The 18,295-nt window shown below is 40.1% G+C and overlaps 1 protein-coding gene across 4 annotated transcripts; it reads right to left on the reverse strand.

Annotated features, from left to right (window-relative positions):
* Nucleotides 1-1,591: 1,591 nt before the first annotated feature.
* On the reverse strand, nucleotides 1,592-11,587 carry LOC135250481 (integrin beta-1-like). Of its 4 annotated transcripts, none has more exons than XM_064326796.1 (16): nucleotides 11,332-11,586; nucleotides 10,928-10,988; nucleotides 10,389-10,477; nucleotides 9,792-9,975; nucleotides 8,901-9,074; nucleotides 8,206-8,393; nucleotides 7,912-8,064; nucleotides 7,726-7,821; nucleotides 7,304-7,393; nucleotides 7,085-7,216; nucleotides 6,329-6,513; nucleotides 5,744-5,967; nucleotides 4,609-4,828; nucleotides 2,751-2,953; nucleotides 2,615-2,653; nucleotides 1,592-1,855 (listed from the first exon to the last, which is right to left on the reverse strand). In XM_064326796.1, exons 2-15 carry the CDS (start codon nucleotides 10,983-10,985, stop codon nucleotides 2,646-2,648), a joined length of 2,004 nt encoding a protein of 667 aa, XP_064182866.1. In that variant the 5' UTR covers nucleotides 10,986-10,988; nucleotides 11,332-11,586; the 3' UTR covers nucleotides 1,592-1,855; nucleotides 2,615-2,645. The 4 variants fall into 4 exon arrangements, with proteins under 4 accessions (XP_064182866.1, XP_064182865.1, XP_064182868.1 ...); XM_064326795.1 differs by having other exon boundaries at nucleotides 10,928-10,991; XM_064326798.1 differs by lacking the exons at nucleotides 1,592-1,855; nucleotides 2,615-2,653 and having other exon boundaries at nucleotides 2,863-4,828; nucleotides 10,928-10,991; nucleotides 11,332-11,587.
* Between the last annotated feature and the right edge of the window lie 6,708 nt (nucleotides 11,588-18,295).

Genomic DNA, 18,295 nt, shown 5'->3' on the forward strand with positions numbered 1-18,295 from the left:
CTGAATGTTTATAAAATATGAAATACAGGAAACAGGAAGAGCTGTGGCTGGAACACAGCGTTACTTGAACCAGAGTTGGGTAAACGTGCCCTTTGCAAAGAATCTGTTTACCTGTGTCCAACCATACAGACCTCAATGTTTCAATAACATTAACAAAATGTAAGTCACTCAACAACAAAAAGTAAACAAATAAAAATAAATCAATAAAATTTGATCTGAAGAATGTCATCATAGTTGACTTTAGGTACCATTTTGGGTGATTATGTGATATTAAAAAAAAGAAATGTATTAATGAATGTAATATTGGAAAGCAAACATTGGTGCTGTTATTCACAATACATTTTCCAGAGTAAAAGCAATTTCAACTACTAACAATTCAACATTAAAATGATATGCATATGCCACATGATAAACTAATTTGGTAGTAGTCTGTTTTCTGATGTTTTAATGGTGATGAAGAACTTCAGAATTTAATCCATATTACACATGCTGTATCTGATTAAAACAGTAACTGTCTTATGAAGACGTGTACAGGCCACTATACCATCCAGTGTGGACATTGTTTTTCGTGTAGCTGTAAATATTGTATTTTTATTAACTACTAATCACTATAGAAGGGATAGTTTACTTTTCAGAATTTTTTTATATTATTTCTATGTACTGCGTGTCCTTGACTGGCTCAGTTTTTGTGTGCAGAGGCATATTTTGAATACAACCTGCTTTATATTAGGTACTGAGCCATTCAGGTATTTGTGGTCTAAATAAATAAAACACTCCAAATCAGCTCGTACACCGATGTTATGTTTCCAGAAGCTGTACATGTGAAAAGATTTTTTTCTAGCATTTATCCACAATTATGAGCACAGATATCAATTTTTGCACAGTGCCTGTATCTTGAGTTGCATGTGGCGTAGGTAATGGTTCTAACTAAAGATATTAAACTTAGTTTTTTAAGGATAATTTGGTAATGTGCATAGATATGACCACTGGAGGCATACCATTGCTGTATAAATTGCTTTGGAATGACCTAAGTGTATTTTCTCTGTTTAAACTACAAACCCCTGAATGCCCCAGTAACAACCAGTATACAGCCAGAAGGCTGTCAGAAACTTCCCATAAATATCCTTCATATCCACAGAATACCTGTCTGCTGATCAAACACATACACTAAAACTGAAAAAAAAAACAAAAAAAAAAAAAACAAAAAAAAAAACACAGGAAGTGAACTATCCCCTTAAATCTCATAACCATGTGACATTAGGACATTAAAGACAAAAGAAGACTAACTGAAACCGAGTTGTCAGTATCTTAAAAACTAACTTTGTACACTCTAGCTGTTGGACTGTACTGTAGAGTATTTCTTGACTGACTGCCAGAGTGAATACATGTGAATTTACAAATTTGAATTTTAGGGCCTTGTCCGTTGAGCACTCACAATGTGTTGCTGGAAACATAATTGACACTTATTTTTAGCAAAGCTGTATTTCTGGGTTGAGAAACTCAGAGACCTGAAAACCTCTTGCACACAACGACTCTCTAGTATAGTCAAAACTAAGACATAAATTACTGGTTAGATGGTGCGTGTGGTGTGTTTAAGGGAAATGTTTGGGCATAGGGGTTGGTATCATTTCAACTTTGGGGGGAGACACTGCAGGACCACTTCGTCTCACATAGTCAAAAGTCAAGTCTCTAGCAATTATTTCATTATTAATTATTCATTATTATTAATTATATGAAAACATTGTGTTGCAGCTTTTGGTCTTTGAAGAGATGGTTGCTTGTTAGATCATAGTTTTGAAGGTTTTGTGAAAATATTGCATTTGTGACTTGATATTGATGCCAGGTCAGGTGGATGCTGGAAATATAAGAACATGAGAATACATAATGAGGAGAACAGGCCAATAAGCCTGTCTAGAATATAAGAATACATAATGAGGAGAACAGGCCACTCAGCCTGTCTAGAATATAAAAACATAAGAATACATAATGAGGAGAACAGGCCATGCAGTCCATCTAGAACATAAGAATACATAATGAGGAGAACAGGCCAATCAGCCCATATAGAACATAAGAATACATAATGAGGAGAACAGGCCAATCAGCCCATATAGAACATAAGAATACATAATGAGGAGAACAGGCCAATCAGCCCATATAGAACATAAGAATACATAATGAGGAGAACAGGCCAATCAGCCCATATAGAACATAAGAATACATAATGAGAACCGGCAATTCAGCCCCTCTACACTGATCATTTACAGTTCATACAGTGAGGACCCTCAAGGATATTATACTGTCAGGATGCTCTGCTCTATGTCAAGGCAGGTCTTGAACACCCCTAAAGTGTCTGCCTCTACCACATGATCTGGAAAGCTACTACATACATTAAAAACTATATCCTCATATCACTGTGGTATTGAGCCTTATTTCCACCTATGCTCGCCTGTTCTGCTGACACTTAAGAATATAAATAAGAAAAGATTTTTTCAGATTGATTTGACTCCTTTTGTTTTTAGTTATATTTCCAGATTTTGTATGAAACGTTAAAACTGCATAACGATTTAAACCGTTCACTGTAGTTATTTTTTACACATAAAATGAGTCAACTAACCTGAGCCATAAAGGAGTCCTCATGGTATTGTTCAACACTCTGAAATGAAGAATAGGCATAGTTGTGGGTATAAAATGGAGGATAATCAGAGCTGAAAATGACAGAGAAAACTCAGCAGGACCTGGAGGCGACTCACCTCGCTGCATTTTGATTTGAGCCTTGTAGCTGTCAGTCCCTCCCACTTTGAAAATTGAGTAGGACATAACGCAGTGCTGTGCATCTCTCTTATGGCACAGTCTGCCTGTAGACAGAATGTCTACCATGGTGTGCTGGATGTTGGCACATTTGGTCAGGCAGTTCTCCCTGCCGGACCCAGAGACCAAACACTCTGCACAGGGACTGACGAAGAGAGATGTATGTCAGTATATTTATTACAAAGCCTTGTTTAAACTGTAAAATAATCTAAAATACCACATCATTGGCTGCTGGGTGGCTCATCCTGTTAAAGCACTGTGTTGCATGGATGGGCCTCATAGTCTGGTATCTGTTAAGGCACTGTTTAAGTGTATGGATGGGCCCCACGGTCAGGTATCTGTTAAGCAGTTTTGGGGAAGCTATTCTCAAAATGTAGTTAACTAAGCTACCAATTACTTGATGCTGGAAGTAGTTAAGCTATAGCAGAGCTAACAATAAGAGAAATGTAGTTAACTAAATAAAAGCTACTTTAAAAATGTAGCTATCTATATTAAAGCTACTTTGTGAAAAAAACATAAATTAGGTCACCTATGGGCCATGTCAGATGTTGGTTAATGCTGAGAAATGTTCAAGATGAATTCTCATGAACTTCCCTTTTAATCGCGAGTTCACTGTAAAAGTTCTAATGACAAATAACTGCAGTGTTAGCTAAGCAGACACACCTTTGACACTTGTTCAGTCATGATTTCATGAATCGAAAGCCACAAACTCACCAAGCAAAATCGAACTGGCTAAAACCTGAAATATTCCATTCCTTTGCCTAAACTCCACTAAGAATCACACTCCCCAAATGAGTTTGTTTATTTAAATGCTAACAAGCGGTGCCTTGCATTACTAAATAACTCCACTTCCAAGTAACTTAATCTCAGAGATGCACTGAAAGAATAATGAGAGGAGTACAGCAATGATGCAAAATCTGACTCCTCATCCATGACATGATTGGCTTAAGGACTGTAGTCTACTGAGGGAAAAGTTTCTGGGCAGAAAGCACTTGTTACATGTATTGATTTTACTGGACCTCATTGTCATGTCAAGTGGCCATAGATCGCAGGAAAAGTTTTGCTTGCCAAGTCGTAGCAGTTCTGTGGACCGATATATCTATTCCTTATTTTACATTTTTTTGCCATTTAAATTCATTTGAAAAAGTTGGCCTTATTTGGCAGTTAAAGCTCGGGGCAGTTATAGCTGTGTCCGCACTACTTCACTACTTGGGTAAAAAAAAATTTTTTTCCATTTTTTATTTTTTACAGGGACAGTACACATTAATCCACATTACTGTAAATGTGCCCATGTTAGCCAAACAACCACTAGAAATCTAGCTGTTTTTCAAAGTAGCAAAGCTATCACACACTACTGGGAAATGTAACTACGCCAGTTAGCTTTGTAACATGTAGTTCTGCTATTCCTCAAAACTGCACTGTACGGTAGTGCTCTAGTGCATAGATGGGCCCCACGTCTGGTATCAAATCCAGATCAGTTCCAGTTGTGCAGCCCTTCAAGGTGATACACAATTGCCTCTAGTGTTGGCCAGGAAATGGTGGGTTTCAATCAGCCAGAATTTCAGCATCTCATTGGGCACCCACAGACTGCCAGTTGAGCTGTACGTGAAGCATCTTCCTCTGACTCACGTCTGTGCGAGCCCATCTATAAAGCTACAGTGTTATTAGGAAGTGGCAGCTGATAATCCATGCTCCTCTGTGCTCGCCCAAATCAACAACTCGGTTTGCAACTGTGAGTGTTGGTGAATGTGATCAGGCATTCCATGGGGGAAAAGCATAAAAAAAAAAAGAAGACATTACGCCACTGCGCCGCAGTCGTTCTGGCAGGTGGGGCAAGTGTCGCAGAGGGGTCCATGGTAAGGATCTTCGCACTTGCACATGTTGCACTGGCAGCTGCCATGGTTACTGCACAGTGACCCATCGTGGCTCCTGCACTGATCGACCGCTGTTGAACAGTCGCAGGCTGCGCCCACGAACCCCTCATCACAGAAGCAGCTTCCACACACACAGCGGCCATGTCCTACAACCAGAGGAGAGAGTGTTTCTGTTTCCAAACACATCGGCCATTTCTTACAACCAGAGGAGAGAGTGTTTCTGTTTCCACACACAACCAGAGAAGAGGGTGTTTATGCTGTGGCTCTTGAAGAGGAGGTCATGACTTTAAAAAAATGATGATCAGCATGTACAGTACATGGCTGGCAACTTGCAGCACCCTAGTCTTCTTTAGTCTGTCATCAGGGGGAGCAACGGCTGATTTCAGGAACCTTGATTTTAATTGATTTTAATGAAAGTGAATGACAGAAGAGATTTAAAATTATTAACTGTTTGGAAGACAGGAGGGATTAATATATGATCTTTTTTGGGCAATAATCCAAATTTCCGCACAGAAAATATAGTACGCAATCAGAGAAAATGTAATCTTTGTAAATTTCTCTGGATTAAAGGTAATAAATATAAAATAAAATATAAATATAATGAAATTATAAAGGCTTGGAGTGTGATAATGTGAGCTGATTGGAGAATAGAGAGGATATGGGCTAATGCTGTGAGCTGATTGGGGAATAGAGGGGGGATTAATGGGTATGGTAATGCTGTGAGCATGAAAAAATTAGGAGGGGGGAATTGGAAGAGGGATATGGGCTAAGCTGGCTATTGATGAGAGATCGGGGTAATGCTGCTGTGGAATAGAGAGGATATGGGCTAATGCTGTGAGCTGATTGGGGAATAGAGAGGATACGGGGTAATGCTGTGAGCTGATTGGAGAATAGAGGATGGATGTGAAGGTAGATTGGAGCATGCTGAGCGTTGAGATGGAGGGAATAGATGCTGAGTGATATGAGAGGGTGATTCTGTGAACTAGCTGTGCAATAGAGAAGGATATGGAGCTATACTGTGAGCTGGTTGGAGATTAAAAGTAAGAAGGTACCATTCATACCTCCACATACTATGCCATTGTGATAATCACAGCTGAAGTTGTCACATTCACAGAATTGACCGAAAATCCTCTCGGCCGGGTTGCTCCTGGTCTGACATTCGCAATCCCCACACACACAGGATCCTCGCCCTGAACACACTGGGCTTCCCTCTGTTTTCCTGCAGGGGGCATCACTCTGGTCTGTGGAGCACTCACACATTTCCCCAAAGTGGCCAGGGTCACAGCTGGGAGAGAAGCAAAGCAGTGCCTAAGTTTTATGCTCTGACCTGTTTATCAGAGACTGGCCTTGATTTAGTAACAATTAACTATATCAACCCCGCTTTGGGATGCAGCAGATAGTCTTTGGTGGCACTTGCATAGGAAGAAAAAATGTCCTTTGATACCTCGTAATACCTGTAAAATGTGGTATTACAATGAATTTTTGGAACATTGCATTGATATTTCTGTGTATGCATTCTCTGGAGGGGTTAGAGGGGTCTGCCCTCTAAAAGAAGTTAGAGGTCATTTAAAATTGTGGTGAGCTCCTGGATGGACAGGCTGGAGAGCTGCTGCTCCTCCAGATTCGGGGGAGATGATTCCGCTCACCTGCAGACGCCACAGCGGAGATTTCCAGAATCGCTGCAGAAACGTGGGTCGGGGGCGTCCCCACACTGGCAGTGGCAGGTGGATTTCAGATCCACTGGCAGCCTGTCTTGGGAGCCCAGCAGCTGGAGGTGGAGGGCCTGGGGCTCCAGGCAGGAGTTGGAGGAGACTGTCACGTTCAGAGAGAACTGCGGGGAAACAAAGAACAATCAAAAGAAGGAGTTACTGAGGCTAACCTGGCACGGAGGCATCATTCCAACCAGCAGGGTGGGAATGAAATGGACAGTGACTGAGACTGACATGTGATCCAGATGCCAGACTGATAGTGACTGACACTGACATACTGTTTGATCAAGACTGCAGGTGGACACTGACTGAGACCGACATATGATCAAGACTCCAGATGACCAGTGACTGAGACTGACATATGATCAAGACTGTAGATGGACACTGACTGAGACTGACATATGATCAAGACTCCAGATGAACAGTGCCTGAGATTGACACATGATCAAGACTCCAGATGAACCGTGACTGAGATTGACACATGATCAAGACTCCAGATGAACAGTGACTGAGATTGACACATGATCAAGACTCCAGATGAACCGTGACTGCAATTGACATATGATCAAGACTTGATCGACAGTGACTGAGACTAACATGCGATCCAGACCCCTAATGGACGGTGACTGAGACTCCAGGCTGGTGAGGCAGGGTCTCTGACTGCCAATGCATGAGGTAGAGGCACATGCATACCTTCCTGCTTTTCTCGGGGATGCTGCAGGCCCCCCGGACTGAACTCTCCTGCTCCCCATCGCACTCTGAGCTGTACGAGACCTTCAGCCCTGCAACGTGCGTGTGACTCACCACCAGTGTGGACGATAGCGCCTGTTAGAGGAGACGTGAGTGAAACCACAGCCTCAGGTCGCCCTGAGACAGAGACCCTGAAACGGAATTCATGATGAGGGGACTGACTCTGTAAGCATCTGTGATGACGGCCTTGATGTTGCGGAGGTCCGTGGGAAGAACTGTTACAGTGGATTTGGGGAGCAGGTCACTGAGCTCCTGAAACAGAGCATGGAGAGATGTACTGAGCATGCTCCGTACATACAGCTGAGTGTATATTCTACACTAACTCCAGCTGAGTGTACATTCAACACTAAATCTGCCTCAGTCTACATTCAACACTGACTTTGCCTCAGTCTACATTCAGCACTGACTTTGCCTCAGTGTACATTCAACACTAACTCCAGCTGAGTATATATTCTACACTGACTGCTGTTGAGTGTGCATTCAACACTGACTGTGCTTCAATGTACATTCTACACTGTCTCCAGTTCAGTGTTGAGTCTCTTCCTTTTCAGGTATTAAGGTGCATTTAAGTCTTGTTCCTTTACCTTGTATTTTTCAGCCACATCCTTAGTGACAGCAAAAAGGACCTGAATGTTGTTCTCTGTTAATTTGTATGCAAGCTCGGCCACAGTGGGGTAGTCCTGCATCAGACCAATGGAAAAAACAGCATTTATCTTAGCATCAATATTACAGTGTCACACAAGTAAATCACTGCATTTGTAAGAGTGTACCAGCTGGCGGCTGAAGTGTTGCTGGCCCTCTGTCAGGTGACAGCGCCCCCTGTCTTCAGCTGTACTGTTATCTGGAGTTTGGTCGGCAGCGCTGAAGCCGTGGTTAGACACATAGACCAGCAGGCGGGTACCCTCCCCCCAACCAATCAGGTCCTGTCAAGTAAAGGGAGAAGGTGTATGTTATAGAGAGATGGTAAAGGAAGCAGGCTGGGTCATATATTCTCTCCTACTGCAACAGAGCCTGCAGCCCAGCAAGAGCTTACCGCACACAGTACAACCTGCAGCAGAACTTACCCCACACACTACAGCCTGCAACAGGGCCTGCAGCCCAGCATCAGAGGAGGCCAGTGGGTCAGGGGTACCAGATTTGGGGGTGTCAGCTGGGGGCTCCAGACTGGGGAAGTGTGAGAAGCTGAAAACCTTCTTGCACCCTAGTCCACCTTCTCCACACCCACTTTGCTGATCTCCAAAGAGCCCAAATCCTGCCAAACACAAGAGGTGATAATTAATGAGTATATATATGTGGACAACATAAAGATTCAACAAATCTAAAATAATAGATCTGATCTGAATTGCAGGGAAGAGGCTAATCAGGAGACAAAAGCTGTGACACACAGGAGATAGGCAGCATGGGTTCCAGATGCTTCTTTTGGTAAGCAGCTCAGCACAGCATTAATTGTTTGAAAGGTGATTTGAAAACTGTCAAAAGCCATTCTGATAGGCCTGGAGTCAGACTTTACTTTGTTTTAAAAAAAATACAAATCACACAAAGTGAACTAATCACACTGTTTTTATCTTATACATGCTGAGTGATCTGTAGGTGATTGACTTTCTCTCACAGAAGAGGGTATTTTTGCTCTATCAGAAAATTCTTTTTTATGAAGAGTGTTGCATGACATAATTGAATATGCAGCCTGTATATTAGTATTGTATTTTATAATATTATATCTTTATGGAGTTACACACATAGTGATAGTGTGTTCAGTTACCTATGCCGTGTGCCTCTGGGTTGACCTCCTGCACAGCACTGACCACCTGCCCACCCAGGTAAGTCCCTCTGAGAGCGCTGTGCTTTGCAACAAATGAGAACGACGTCAGGTAGTACACCTCCACCGGGCTTTTCTTTGGCCTCTTCACCTGCAGCTCAAATGTCAGGGGTCTCCCTGGAAGAACCACAGGGACACAGCTCTAACAGAGGGAAAATGGCACTGGTGTGTGTGCGTGTGTGTGTGTGTGTGTGTGTGTGGAACTATTTTCTTTTCTTTTAGACTGTCTGAAAGGTGATCTGTTTGCTATATCTGCCCAGATCCAGGTTTATTTGATTAGTGTTTTTTGTAGTTTTTATTTGCTGAAGATTATATATATTATCACCACTATTATAAAACATTATGACGTATGGCTTATGTACGACCCTTTGAAGTCTGCAACAGAGGGGCACAATCGGTGTTCTGATGAAGACCGGTGTGGCCGAAACATGAACTGTTTACAGTATAATAAATATAATAATTTGTTTTTTGGAGCATCAAGCGAGTGTGCTTATTTTTTCTACACCGTGTGTTCTGCATGTTAACATGTCCTTTTCTGGGTACGTATATTTGTAAATATGCATACATGTGTAATTCTGTGTGTGTGTGCCTGTGTGTGTGTGTGTACATGAATATGCAAAATGTGCATGTGTATATGAGCATCTTAATGTATTCTATGGACAAATGTGTAAGTGTTTTGTATGGCTGTGTTTTCAGCATTGTAATCTGTGTTTTAGTCGATAAGAGCAGCTGCTGATTGCAATTGTATTTTGATCTGTGCTTAAGTTGCTCTGAATGAAAGCAGCTGCTGATCGTTATTGAAATTGCACTGCAGTGTTTATGGAGAGTGTCCACCTGGCCGCAGCTCTAGACTCATATTTTGTGGGCTCAGATGGGCCCTCCTGCCCTTTCTTCCAGACAGGTGAGTGACTGAGTGGCGGCTCTCTGGGTCTATGATGTCCCGCTCTTGGCAACCTTTCTTCCGCAGGTTTGCGTGCGTGTCACAGTGAGCAGGCGCTCGAACCATCTCATCAAAGCCCTGACAATCAGAAACACAGGAGTGTCATACAGGTGTGTGCATATGGGAGTGGCATAAAGGTGTGAAACACAGATAAGTAATACAGGTGCGTCTTACAGGTGTCTGATACAGATGAGTAATACAGGTGTGTCTTACAGGTGTCTGATACAGATAAGTAATACAGGTGTATGACACAGGTGTCCCATGCAGGTGTGTGATACATGTGTGTTACACAGATGAGTAATACAGGTCGTATTAATACATGTGTGTTACAGGTGTGTGTCATACAGATGAGTAATACAGGTGTGTTTAACAGTGCCATCGATGTGCAGTGGCATACAGCGAGTAACACAGGCATGTCCTACATTGTGTGGTAGAGGTTGGCCTATGAGAGGGCCAGTCTGGGGTCTTACGCCGATCCTCCAGCCTCTCACCTTATCTTTACACCAGGCACAGCCGGGACTGGAAGCGATACACTCCTCACAAATGCGCAGCTGTGAGCCAGAGCACTCCTGCTCATGTGCTGTAACACACCAGCAACACCCTTTAAAACACTGCAGTCATTCATACATTACATTACATTACATTACAGGCATTTAGCAGACGCTCTTATCCAGAGCGACGTACAACAAGTGCATCAGTTCAAGGTGCAGAGGTGCAAAAGAAACACACTAGAGTGAAGTAAAGATTGTAGTGCCAGAAGTGACCACATAGATCAGGACTCCAACCCTGTAGGGCAACCTGTTCAGCAAACAAACAAACAATCCTGCCAAGTACAAACTAGCACTGAAATCACATTTGCCTAATCAGAATCAGACAAAAACAATCCTGCCAAATAAAAACTATACAGGCACAAGCTTAATAATGCTTACTATGAACAAATGAAGGCATATACTACAGTACACTCATTCCCGATAGCGTGGCATCAGCACCCATGCCATAGTATTGAGGAGCAGAGACATAAAGAACTCACAGCATTGGCCCAAGAGGATCAACCCCATCATGACAGTGAAGTGAAATACATGGAACATTTTCTACTGGAAGGAACATGCGTCAGAAAACAAGACATTTCAAACGTTAACAAAATGAAGCTCAGCTATTCACAGGCTATTTTATGCCGCCATATTAAATGTGAAGGCCTTTATGTAACACATGTACAGGTTGTATAGTTTTAACTTTGAAAGACAATATGTGAAGTGTCAATTATAGTAAAAAAAAATGCTTTCAATACTGTTGGTAATATTATGCAGTACATAGCAGAGAAAGTTAATACAGTATTGGAGTAAGTACAAAAAAAAAAATCAAACATTTTTTTTTACATGTATGAAAAGTCTATTCATTGAGCTCAACTTCATCTCAGAGAACACGTCATCTTACCTATTACCCCCAGTGTCTCAAAAGCTCTTAAAACTGTAGAAATTATACGGTGAAACCTTCTTGCTGTCTTTCCCACAACCAGTTATGCTGCCAGTATTCTTTTCTCTCAGGGTCCAAGGTTTAAAAAATAAAAAATAAAAAATGTTTTTAACTTTTTCAGGTGATTAAACCTTGGGCAGCTTTACACAACAGCGCATGTTGATTCTTCAGGGTACAGAGAGAACAGTACTGACCTACAACTGCTCTTAAGCTATAGTGTGTTTTTGAACAGATTCCTTTATAACCTTTGTCCTGTACAGATACACATAATTTGGTTGATCCAGAGGGAAAATTCAGCATTGAAGTAGCATGCTGTTCTCAATACAAAAGAGAAAACAATAAGCAACCAGTGCAAAAAACAAAATAAATGAATAAATAAATTTAAAATACATACAAGTATATACAAAAATATATGTGGGAATGAAACTGTGTGTGGGAGAGGGAAATGTATGTACATGCATGACAATACAATAAGTAAATGCATTAAATAACTGAGTAAATATCCAATGCTAAATGTGTAAAAAGTTGGGCAGTTAACCCTTATGGAATCTACTGCAATACATTGTAAATACATTCCACTACATTAAAATATATTTAAAAACCTGACAGAAATAATCCATATATGCCCAGATGGTGAGGTGAAGTGTTAAATATATTGATAGATACATTTTATTCAAATGTATTTTCAGTGTATCTTTTATTTGAAAGATTGGTCTGAAAGACCAATAACCTGATTGTTTGCTTGTTTGGTAATTAAAGATCTTAACAGAAGTTGAGAATAACCATGACTTTACTATCTTGACGTTGGCTATTATATGACATTTGTAAAAATACAGTAAAAAATACAGAGAATCTCAAGTGAAATTGTTTAGGTATTTTTGCAGTTTATTTTGACACTGCATACACTGCATATTTTTTAGACTTTGTATCTAAATATTTGTCAAAATAGATAAGGTTAAGTATATTCAGAACTGAACCTGTAACTTTTGTTGAAAAAATAAAATAATCAGTCGGTGCTAGGAGGGTCCTGGGGGAATAACATATTTGATAAACACTTCAATGTTCATTTCTGGTGACTTTTGAGAACAGTATATATTGATACTAATGTATCTGGCTCACATGCTGTATTGTTAGATATTCTCTTTCCATTGAAATACTTCAGCTTCTTTTGCATACTCTGTTAATTGAGGAGCAGGAGACAACTGAGCGAGTGGGCTGCATCTGTACCCGCTCATGACTATGCAGAGAGTCAATATGGGGCCTCATTTATAGAACGGACTTATCATCAATTTTGATCTTAAGTATGACTTACGCAGAAAACCACGTATAAGTAGTTATTTATAAAACCTTACTTTGACATGTAAATGATCTTATCTCTACACAAAGTCTAAAATTGACGTAAGTCATTTTCCTGCTGGTTATGTAGGGGTATTGCAGATTGGGACGGATATGCGTCCTAGCCTGTGGTGAACTTTGCATTAGCTTTATGAACAATTTGATAGGAATTATCAATTAAAGGTGTGAGGAATTAATTTCCAGACGCAAGGTGTTTTGAATTAAAAACAGGATGCGATGTTCTATAAATAGTGTGTCAAATGAGAAAAAACTAACCATGGCTGTTCTTGCGTTATTGGAAGACATTGAAAACCGTGCTTTTAGAAGGGAGAGAGTTTTCAGAGACCGGAATGATTTTTTTACGCATGATGATCTTCCAAAAAGTTTGCTTTTCTCTTTTGGTCCATGGTTATTCCTGACTAAACCCTCATTTGTGCTAGCATTATATAAGGGGAAATCGCTGATTGAAAGGCACGTTCGGGTGCTGTCAATTTTAAGTTAATTTGAGATTTATAGATCACAGGTGCGTAAGTTACAAATGGGCTTCTTAGAACCTGCATAAGCAAGGTTTTTTTATGATCAGTATCTTTTATGAATTGAACATAAGCACACCGTCGGAAATGATCTTAAGGCTAAGTTCAAGTATAAATCTAAGAACAGTTTTATAAATGAGGCCCCAGATCAGTAAGTCTGACTGTGACCGTGGGCAGAATAGGTACCCAAGAACGCATGTTACGATTATTCTTCAGCCAATAACACTACATTCAAGAATGGTACTGCCCTTTATTACAACCATAATACTATGAGGGACCTCCCAAGTATCATTTTTTATGGGGGTACCAACCCCCCCCCCCCCCCCCCAAAAAAAAAATTGATTGTTGAATCCTTCCTTGTAAGTGAAGATGTTGTCATTTATATTATTTATAGATATATATTTCCACAGGCTATGGTATAAACTGGAATTAGTTTAGTTTGCAATATTCACTGTATAACAACGCTATGTATTTTGACCAGTAGTCATTTTCTGAAATAAATTATCTGAATGACAATATTTTTGTTTGAAATTAAAATCAAATACAATCAATAGTTCATGAAAGAATATCTGAAGTTAGATTTCACACAGATACATACCCATAAATTGCGAAAGTGGAAATTTTATGTGGTCTCTTAATTTTTCCAGAACTGTTAATGTGCTCACAGTTTGTCATAAATTCAGTTATTGTCTAGGTGGGATGGTTTAAAAAATAAATTCTGCCAACTGTGAGATTATGAAACAGCACCATTGTAGTCGTTGTTAAATAGTCATTGTTAAATTTTCCTCAGAGCATACCTGTATCTGCAGCTCCTGTAGCTATTTCTATCACTAGATGGCGATGTTATCACAGTATAACAACAACATGGAGAGCTATTTTTATGTCAGAGAAACATGGTTTTCCTGCGAGTAAATGTTTAGATTTTGTTTGTAACTCATGTTTTGATTGTGCTAATCTAATGCTTTTTCCCGGAATCTGGGATGATTTTTCTTTGTAATTTGCCATTCAGAAAAATACAAGCTAGCACAAGAGAGAGTGTGAGAGTGTGAGAGAGACCCTGCATCAGTAGTGCAGTTTGTGGTCTGTGGTCAGTGTCCTGATTGTGTGCACAGACAGTTTCGGGTGGATCCTGGCTGACCCCAGCCGGTCCTCTCACTGCGGATGTTGCATTTCTCCTGCAGCTCACACACAAACACTGGGGGTGGATGATTCGGTATCAGTTTTTAAACTACAACCATTTTCTCCCTTTATCTCATAGATCTTCAGGCACGCACTGATGGGATTTACTCATGGAGAGCCAGCATTTAGCTAAAAGGGAACCTGAGGCTAGTGCGTTAGCTGATCGCTGTTATTTTCTCACAGACTGAATTCATGAACTTCTTGATAATGTAATGATGTTCAATGACTTATATAACATAACATTTGATGTATATAAATGCACACTGCTGTGCCGCTAATTAATATGTGAATTATTCTAAAATCAAAATTTGTGTATTTAAATGTGACCTGTTCACTCTTACTGCTGTTTCAGCGTGTGAAAACAGGTCATCGGATTCTAGTTCTTTTTCTGGCAGTTGGCCTACTTCAGATCTTCCAGCTCACTCACATCTGAGCCTCAGACAGAAAAGTTCACTGCATATTGCATATATGTAAATATATAAATACATAGATAGAGAGAGTGAGAGAGAAAGATAGATAGAGAGAGAGAGAGAGAGAGAGAGAGAGAGAGAGATTTATTTCTTTTTTGGGAAGGGGGGCTTCTTATTTTAGGGATGACTTGTCATTGGGGAGGCACAAACAGATGTCATGTTGGACCTCCATGCTTGGCAGACTGTAGTGGAATTTATTTATTATGCTGAGTCTTTCAGCTGCTTGGAAAGCAACACCCACTTGCAGAAAAAAAAAAATCATATTTCACTTTGTTTTCAGATAAAAATGGTTGTGTGTCAAAAACTGCTGCTTTCTGTTATAAAACAATAAACAATACACAAAAATATGCATGTAGAGTATCTAATGGACTTCATAAATGGTATGTGAGACCTAAAATACACTTGTAATGTTGACTATACTACTGGAATGTATGAGCATGTTATTTGCAAGCACAATACATTTTACAATGTTAAAGTAGGTTTGAAGTAATACAAATTAATTAAAAATCAATTTATACTTCATGCCAGCTGCTTTTAAATATCTTTAATATATGCTTTTCAAATATAGGAAGGAGTATATCTTAAATATAATGATATTGTAATAGTGCGTGCGCATGTGTGTGTCTGTGGAGGAGGGCAGCTCCACACAGATCCAGCTGAGCAAACAGCAATCACAGAGAGTGCCAAAAAGGGAGGGGGGGGGGGGTATGGGTCTAGCACACACTCCAATACCACACAAGTGACAATCTATCAATGTGTTAAGCCACTCCAGAGATTTTATATCCCAAATTCCCTGCTTTTGATCTTTTTTACAAACACCAGTACGTTTGTATAATTTGGTTTATAGTTTTTTGTCTTGAAATCCAAACCACGAAATACAGTATCCATATATATTTACTTTATTGGCATGCATGGAAATGTGAAAATTCCTTATGAGTGATAATTTCATGTAGAGTTGGAAAAACCTCTCCCACATGTACATTTTGTGATCCACCCAGAACCTCACCCCCCCCATGCTTCTCTTCTCTCCTTCTGTTTCTCTTTCACACCTCTCTCCCTCTCTCCCGGCGATATGCAGAATTAGGCATCGGTGTACTGTAGTAGGAGGCTAGGAGTGGGAAGTGAGACCTGATGCCCAGCTCCAGTGGGGCTGATGGGTGACCGATACATGTGAAGCACATACAGCAAAACACTTTCAAATGTTGGTTTTTTATTTTTATTTATTTATTTTTTTTGAAGGAGAACCACTCCGATGCCTCATAGCCGGGCAATATTGAAATACAGCTGAACCATCATAAGCCCACTTAGTAGAATCATCATCATCATCATCATCATCATCATCTTCATAACCATCATCATCATCACCGTCACCATCATCATCCCAGTCAGTCATTTACTTGTAGCTCTTAGAAATTTTAGAAGTCCCCAGATTTACTACAGGGGAATTACCCTGCCTAAAACAAGAAACATCTGACTCACTCACCACAGCCCTTTTTGTTTGAATGTTCCCTCAAGTCTAGACCCAGCGCACTTTTAAACATGAGGTTGTTTGTATGTGTGTGAGCTTTGTGGAAAAATCCCTTTTAACCACAGAATATTCCCAATTATCATGTGATGGGACTCCCAGTATCTGATAGGAAGGGGAATCAGAACTTGACTAATGGAAAATAACAGAAAACAAAGGAGCTTAAAACCTCCAAAAGCACAACTACTGAGTTCTCTCTGCATTTTCTTTCTCCAAATTTTATACATTTAAGTTCAGAAAAGGAGAAATCCTGTTTTCAGTCTGACACTCTCTAGTGGAAGCAATCTTAAAGAAATACCTTATTCGACATATTTAAAAAACCTGGCTCGCAAGGATTTAAATTTAAAGCAATATGAAAAGTGTCAGCCTTATTTCATGGTTATAATTAACACTGATAAGTTGAATTGATGAAATTGTCAGTAATTACTGAAAGAGAAGCATCCATTTATAATGTTCATACCTGGAAAATAATATTCCTGCTGTAACATTTTAAAGTGAAAACATAAGCAATATTTGAGCTAAAAGGGAGCATTACTGCCAGTCAGTGGCCATCAAGGAACCCAAATATATATCTGCATCTTTAATGGTGTTTTGTCAGGTAAAAGAGATAAGTTTGGCCTGAACACTACAGGTTCAGATTGTCTTGTAGGATCGGTGTGTTCGTGTTACTCCTAAAGTGCACACAAGCCTTGGAAAACTAGTACAATGTGTCATAATATAAATCATTGCTACTTAAGTGGCCTGCATTATTTCACAAGGGTCAATTTGTCTGGCAGGCCATAAAACAGCTGCACCGTATGAAAAACAATTAAACCATTAAATCTCTAAAAAGCAGGATTTGGCTGGGTTTGTTTTTTATAAACTGGATCTTAAAACCTTTAAGAAGAGGACACCTGCTAAAGGGAAAGTTCCACTCCAAGTCTGAAGATTTGGAGAAGAATCAAAATGGGGGCTGATTGTGGAACAGGCTGCCAATGCCACTGCATTTCCATTGTCCTCCTGTTCTTAAAGCTGTATGCCGTAGTAATGAAAGTAAACCGACTTATTTAATCCTCAGCATTGTCCAGGTTTAAGAGACTTTGCCCACGTCTGGCTGGGGAGTTGATATATTACTACCACTTTTTGGATTAAATTAATCCACCCAAGTGTTTAGTTATTGTCTGCAGAACCCATTAACCTCCTGTAACCCCCACCCACTGCACCAAGTGCTATAAAATAATATTCAGCTCTGATTCACATCACACTCCCATTACAACCAAATCAAGGGGAAACAGTTGCACATAAACAGTTACATGACTTACTGTATGGTAAAGTTAATGGTAAAGTTAAATGCAAGGTAGTAGTTGGCCCAATTGATTTCATCAGGGGATGGCAATAAGGAGGAAATAAGGAGATCAACCACTCAGTGTAGTCCAAGCACGTCACTCCCATTTTAAAGAGGCAGGACCCCTCTGTACCCTTAAAACAGTAAGCACACGGGTTCTTAAAATAGGAAACTAGGACTACGAGCTTGAATGCAACAGTGACCAGAGACCAGGGGAGAATGACATTTTCAAATAATTTTTGTACAAAAGATAACATAACAGATCTGTTCAATCCATAAATCAAAGCAAACAAGTCCTTTTTCTAGGGCGACAGGGCGTTGTAAACTCGCTAGCGATTGGTATATACCCAAGATGAATTATTATATTTAAACCAGTCACGGAGGTAGCCACAGCATGTAACAAAATAAGCTATATAAAAGCAACAATTGGATTTCCATACCATGCAACATTCAGTATGGGACAGGAGCAAAGAATAAGGAAGAATACTTACGAAGGTGAAATGGACTAGGCTGCTGCTAAGGTCAGAGAATGAATAAATTACGATGTGGGATCTTGTGC

Source organism: Anguilla rostrata, chromosome 3 (genome assembly GCF_018555375.3).
Source record: "Anguilla rostrata isolate EN2019 chromosome 3, ASM1855537v3, whole genome shotgun sequence".
NCBI lineage: Eukaryota > Metazoa > Chordata > Actinopteri > Anguilliformes > Anguillidae > Anguilla > Anguilla rostrata.

Excerpts from the sequence above, each read along its gene's own strand:
- LOC135250481 (XM_064326796.1), bottom strand. The coding sequence starts at position 10,985 with ATGTTCCATGTATTTCACTTCACTGTCATGATGGGGTTGATCCTCTTG. Across the intron at positions 9,075-9,791 it reads GAGTCTAGAGCTGCGGCCAG|GGAGACCCCTGACATTTGAG; the intron begins GTGGACACTCTC and ends TGGTTCTTCCAG. Across the intron at positions 6,514-7,084 it reads TCCCCGAGAAAAGCAGGAAG|TTCTCTCTGAACGTGACAGT; the intron begins GTATGCATGTGC and ends GTTTCCCCGCAG.